At 39.9% G+C, this 6,451-nt stretch overlaps 1 protein-coding gene across 2 annotated transcripts; it reads left to right on the top strand.

The window, feature by feature from the left end:
• The first annotated feature begins 1,276 nt into the window (after positions 1–1,276).
• Positions 1,277–5,891, top strand: cstpp1 (centriolar satellite-associated tubulin polyglutamylase complex regulator 1). 2 transcript variants are annotated; one of them, XM_056599642.1, is made up of 9 exons: positions 1,277–1,431; positions 1,705–1,807; positions 2,785–2,915; positions 3,253–3,337; positions 3,499–3,584; positions 3,971–4,175; positions 4,268–4,377; positions 4,552–4,615; positions 4,789–5,891. In XM_056599642.1, the coding sequence occupies exons 1-9, from the start codon at positions 1,389–1,391 to the stop codon at positions 4,955–4,957; spliced, it is 996 nt and encodes a 331-aa protein (XP_056455617.1). In that variant the 5' UTR covers positions 1,277–1,388; the 3' UTR covers positions 4,958–5,891. The 2 variants fall into 2 exon arrangements, with proteins under 2 accessions (XP_056455617.1, XP_056455618.1); XM_056599643.1 differs by having other exon boundaries at positions 1,749–1,807; positions 3,270–3,337; positions 4,789–5,881.
• Positions 5,892–6,451: the final 560 nt, after the last annotated feature.

Genomic DNA, 6,451 nt, shown 5'->3' on the forward strand with positions numbered 1-6,451 from the left:
TGTGTGTGGTATGCAATTGCTTTGACTCACAGCACGTCTACTTTGTCTGATGGGTGTGACAGGTTGTGACATGAGGGATGTCATGTTTATTCCATCCGATTTTTCTATCTATTCATAGCTCTGTTCACGACAAAAAACAAATGAAAGCACCAAACATAAACAATATTAAAAGGAGCGTGTGGACAGAGATAGCATAATGCTGCTGATCTAGATCTATTCTGCTAATGCAGCACAAGTCTAGACAGTTTGGCTGACTGTTAGATACATTCACGGTGTCATTGATAGACAATTTCGGTGACTAACTTATTTGCAGTAGAGAACAATCAATGGAGCTTGTTCATAAGAATGCATTATTGGTTGGGGATACTTGACTCCACCATATTGAGAGTGCTAAAGATATTTGGAATAATGTAACATCCTAAATCAATGTAAATACATCGTAACATATGAAAACTAGTTTTTTTTACTCACATCTCACAGAGGAGTCTCCACAGAAGGATACATCCTTTCACTATTAATTACAAACAATGACCAAAAAGAAGAAAATACCAACATACAGTAATGACTAACTTGCTAATAATCCAAAAATTGCAGCAGTTTATTGCGATGTGATGTCACAATTTACAGTTAAGCCCTATAGACCTAGATCCTTCTCACAGAGAGCATCGTTGTATAACAAAAGCAGGGGATGCTCTTAATCTAAATTATCACTACTTTTATGTACCAGGGACTTTCACCCACTAGTTAAATCTACCTCTCGCCCTGGACAACATAAAAGTACTAGAGTCATAATAAGTGTCATGAGACACCTGTGTTTTTATGATGCTTCTGTGAAAAGGGTTTATTGCATAAAACATTTTGTCTTCAGGACTTCAGTAAGTCTAGTTCCACAACTACCCACACACACCCACCCCCCACCCCACGCACACACACACACACACACACACACACACACACACACACACACACACACACACACACACACACACACACACACACACACACACATGCTTATACCCATCGTAAATGTTATATTCTTTCATAAATTCATAAATGCATATGGTCAATATATACAGACAATAGCCACTGTTGTATTATCGATATTTTAACCATAATAAAAATGTATGTGAATAAATAATACATAAACGAGGAGTCAAACCAATTATCTTTTTCCTCGAAGATTTAATCTGACCTCTGACCGCACTGGACAACGGATATGGACACGAACATGCACGATCTCCTCACGATCTCCTTCTGTGTTTACGGAAGTCGGTCAAACGCAGTCGGTCCCCCTAGTGATAACGCAACAGTGATCGGAAGCTGTTTTCATCAGCCCCATTCTGCGTTTTAATGCTAACTCTGACTCCTTCTCCATTCTAACCATCAATATGAATCGCTTCAACCCAGTCCTTCCGGTGGATGAATATCTAGGTAGGCAAGGTCGACTTGGTTTGATGATGTCAGTGGTTTGATGTCGGCTTTGAGACATTTTAAGTGCGATGGTGGTATGGGCGCTGGATGCTCGTTGTATGCTATCAATATGAAGTGCAGGTATTTGCTTAGAAGGTTGTTGCGGATGGGTAAAGGCTAATCATGATTATATTTGTACATTAATCAGTCGCTGCATGCAATGGCTCGTATATATGTAGGATGTCTGTTCTGCATGTTGTCTGTTATGCCCTTGTCATGTGTGTGTTACTATAGTAGAGACCAATGTGCTTTTCTACCTCAACGATGCCTTGACCCAGCTTTTGGAACATAAAGAGGAATACACCCAGTTTGGAGTGATACGCTACTTTGCAGAATAGTAAGTGGCAAATTGTCCTTTTTAAAACATCTATACAGTTAACATGACACAGGAAATAACCATTTACTAACCATTGTAATAACCACATCGTAAACAATGCATTGAATGAAACGTATTTTTTGTTCCATTAATCTCTCATATCTGCAATATACTTTAATTACCTTTTCAACAATATTAGCAAAAAGGTACTCACCACATAAGTTAAAACCATAGTTTTACATATTAAAGGGCCAGTCTGCACAATTGAGGTGGCCACTAGCACTGGCCTGTATTGTGTAAGGTGCCAGAAGGTTTATCCAAAATGATGTAATCAAAGCTGGATGGGCTGTTCATGGAGCTGAATGGGCTTTACACAATCACCGCAATTTCCTTTTTTTGGAAAAGAGACATTCCTTTTAATCGCAAGGTCTATTTTTAACGGCTCCATCCTGAAAAATAAATCACAATCGTATCTTTGTCATAGTCACCTTCAGCGTAGACTAAGATGATATAAAACATACTCAGCATCTCTGACTCTTATAGTATAACGCCACACCGTCATTTCCTATAAAAAAAAATGCTCATTCTAACGCTCATACAACGACAATACAAAAAACAATCACAAATGGGTCATAGTGAGGATAACCGGGCCAAATTTAACAAAACATAACGATTATCATGTGATGGATTATATTTGGGATTATACACTAGTTAAAACACAATGATGAAAAAGCATTAAATATCGGGCAAGTCTGAAAATCTAAATATTTTCAATTTAAACACTGCACCTTTAAGATACACTTCATCAGTTAGACAGAACAGTAATGCGCCATGAATTTTTGACTTTTATTGAACGTAGAAAGAATGGACTGAGGGATCGGGAACTAAATTATAAAGAAATTAGGGAATCAATTCTGATATGTTCAAATGTAATGTGATTTGTTGGTTAAACCATTTGTTTGACGTTCCATTTGTGATGCCATTTCCTTGTTTTTAAGTTTCAGCAGTGTAAAGAACAGCAACCATGTCCTCTTTCGAGAATACAACTACATCAAGGCTACTCCTCACAACCGAGCATCATTCATCAAAGTCTTTTGGAGATGTTTCAGACAGATTGGCAGGAGTGGAGGTGAGTAGGTGAACAAACATGGAAATATTAGCCCGCCCCTCACTTATCTATACCTCACACTCATCAAGTAAAGATCTACGTACCAGACAGTTATTCTCCCTGTTAATACAGGGATTTGTAGATTAATTAAGTCAATACAGCATACCTATTTTGATTACATGAAAGGCAATAAATACGGCTAAACATTAAATACAGCTCATTCAATGATATTTGGAGATTTTTCCTGCCATTCATTACTGGTGTACTCTCCCAGCAGTAGCCAGTCGTAAACATCTAGTTTTTCTTCATTTTGTTTGCCATGATTTGCACTGTTTCTATTTCTCTTGTGTAATTGCAGACGTTCTGTCCATGCAGGAGTACAGCTCTGTGCTCCAGCTGCTGTGTCCAGACTTCCCAGTGGAGCTGGTGCAGAGTGCTGCCAGGTCAGCTTGTTACTTACACACAGCGCAGCGTGCAGTGACTTATCGTACACTGCAACGGAAGCAATGACTATTTAAACATTGAGCCATCATATGTTATATTCTAGCCTCCTAAGAAGTTAGATATTTTGTTGTTGATTAATGCTATCTCTTCCTTTCTGCAGAATTGTGTTAATGGATGACGCTGTTGATTATCTGATGTCGTTTGCAGACTTCCTTTATGCCTTTCAGCTGCTGTTTTATTACCATGGTAAAGTTGTTGTTCTCCGTACCTGTATACCCTTAGCAGTAAATATATATAATTGGTAATTCAATACGGTAATTCATTTGTTTATGGTTATGGTATTTCGTTTTTGTAATACAGTTAATAGTCCGATATTTGTGGTACTTTAGAATAAACAAGGGCTAGACAACGATGAAGTTAAATACTTGTATCCCATTTCTGTGTGTAGGTGGTGCCATTTTATTGGGCTTAACACTTAACTTAATGTTATGGTGCCACCATAGTCCATATCATGGTTTTCAGCAGGGTCATGATATCTATATGGTTATTGCTCAAAAGCAAGAGTGTTTCCGCTACGAGGATTAATGTCTGAAAATATGAATTCCCCAAATGCTACAAAAATGTCCCAACAGAGTTTCTTGCGAGCGTCCTGACCATCTACCAGGATCTGTTGTTCGGTAAGAGCCCCAACACGGTGATCGTGCCCACATCGATCGCTGTAGAGCAGCTCCCCCTGTTGGCCACAGAGGAGAACACCAGCCAGGAACTGCAGGAAGGTGTCGAGGCCTCTACGCTGGCTGAGTGCATAAATGGCCTCTGTGACAGGTTTAAACAGAGGTAACTTACTTCATTTATCGGTAATGTCTGACCTCCACAGATCAACTCAGTTTATCTGCTCTGACACCCCCCCACATGTCTCTGTGCCCTAGTTACCCCTCTAGGACCTGTATGTTGGATGTGCTGGAGCAAAGTCCCAAAGTCACATACTACGGCTTCCTGATGGGCCTGGCCAAACACGACACTATCAACACAGAAATAGGTCAGCATTAGGTGCTCAATGAATAATGTACATGCTGCACAATATAGCGCTGTCTTACCATGCAGTGTGTATTATTATAATCAAACTATATACATATATATAATTATTATAATCGTTATAATAATAGTTGGTATAATGATCCGCACCTTTTCAAACCCATGATACATTTTTCAGGTGCGCTACCCAACAGATCAGATGTGCTGGTTGACCCAGAGATGGATCAAGAGCTTCTTAAACTGTGAGACTTTCTCACAAACCCACCCTCACACACACACGCCCACATGCACACGAGCACGCACACACACACGCACACACACACTAAATCTCTTATCTATACTGTGTCGTTCATAAGACATTTATTACTATGAAATATATTTGGTGACTGATGCGTGTTCTTCTTCGTGGTTCCAGCATATCTCAGATCTCCGCCAGCCCTGGTAGCAACAGCAGTGGCAGTGTTCCAGGGGGGCTGAGGGAGAGCCAGAAGAAAGCCTCCCCACGGAGGAGCCTCCACCACAGGAGGAGGATGGAGGTGGAGAGCGACGGCTCCACGGAGGAGACGGACTCCTCCGAGAGTTAAATGAAAAGGACCACACCCATAGCTCTCTATGAACCACTTAAAGCTGCTGTGGGTAAGGTTTAAGAGCTATGATTTGATTGAGTTCCTCAGCTTTAAGAGAGTCTAATGTGCTGTGAGAATATCTGTTTCGAGTTGAAGGCACCTGCCTTTGTAGGAGATAATTTACACTTTTGAACGCTCCGGGCAGGTTTCTGACCAATCAGGGCATCTCTTCCCTGATTTAAGGTAACTCGCCTGTCAAACCCAGGTGTCTGAAATGCAACAATCCTTGAGGGCGGAGGCAGGGAATCTTTCTTGTTGGGGTAGTTTAGTTCCAAAATCTGTCTCTCTTCTGCACTTTGCTAGTCTCTCTCTTGATAACTCTTGAATCCTACCTAATACCTACAGGCAGCTTTTTATAAAAAAATAATAATGTGGAACTGTTCAGCGATGCCACAAAATCAGAACTATATACTAAACTACTACACTAATAGTTATGAATAATAATTCATATAATTTCAATGTTCAGTGGTTTGTTTTGTTTGTTTGTTGCATTTCTGCAAATGTGTCTGCTGGCACAAAGGGTGTAGCATAAAAGGAGAGGCAGGGTTTGTTGTGTTTATAGGTTCCTCACTAACACCCTCGATCAACTGATCATTCCCCTTTTTATTAAGGACTGCTCTTGTCTTTTAAAAAATACATGAGTTTTTTACTTGAATAAGTTATTTTAGCGTTAAGATTGAGTTGCATGCAATGCATACACATTTCACAATCAGGCTTGTGCGAACTATTGACGGTGAGATGGAGCTCAATGAAGCATCAACGCTGCACACACTTATCCCTCTGCTCGCCTGAGCGTAGAGACGACATTCACAATATGTAGCAAACAAGGCTTTCAAATGAATTGATAAACAAAACTACTTTCAGAAATGCCAATAAATTGTCATTAACTATTAATGAATGGATTTCGTTATTGTGTCATTTTTTCTTGGAACTATGTCTTTATAATTTTATAGCATTGTATGATATAATATAATTGTCTTAGAAGTAATGCACCAAATATTTTTCAATGACGATTTGTTTGTTAAACAGGTAATTGGTGGTGGTTATGGGAGGCACTTGCCAGTTAATGTGCTTATCTCGAATGATAGAAAAAGGTTGAGTTTAAACTTTATTTGATCATTTTAAATTAGGAACTAAACTTTTCAATCCGTGCTCAAGTGTATTATTTGATCACATGACATTTCTCCTGATTTGAAACGCCTAGCTAAACTTTTAGCTAGCAGGCGGCTCAATCCTGGCTGCTAGCTCCTTCTGCCGCCCCGTCAGGGCCTCCACCTCGCCCCCCGAGGGGCATGGAACTCCTACTAGATTACACCCCCTCCGCATCATCTGCCCCTGGACGCAGAGGGCTCAGTGAACCTCAGACTCTGTCGGCTAGGGTTAGCTCAATAATGAATAAATTAATACCATAGTCAACATGAATGACATTACCTTAGTTAACATGAACATCAT

Source organism: Gadus chalcogrammus, chromosome 9 (assembly GCF_026213295.1).
Source record: "Gadus chalcogrammus isolate NIFS_2021 chromosome 9, NIFS_Gcha_1.0, whole genome shotgun sequence".
Lineage (NCBI taxonomy): Eukaryota > Metazoa > Chordata > Actinopteri > Gadiformes > Gadidae > Gadus > Gadus chalcogrammus.

What these genes read in the sequence shown, in the direction of transcription:
- cstpp1 (XM_056599642.1), top strand. Translation starts at nt 1,389, where the DNA reads ATGAATCGCTTCAACCCAGTCCTTCCGGTGGATGAATATCTAG. An exon ending in ACAGATTGGCAGGAGTGGAG is followed by an intron (nt 2,916 to 3,252) that starts GTGAGTAGGTGA and finishes GTGTAATTGCAG; the next exon opens with ACGTTCTGTCCATGCAGGAG. An exon ending in CTGGTGCAGAGTGCTGCCAG is followed by an intron (nt 3,338 to 3,498) that starts GTCAGCTTGTTA and finishes TCCTTTCTGCAG; the next exon opens with AATTGTGTTAATGGATGACG.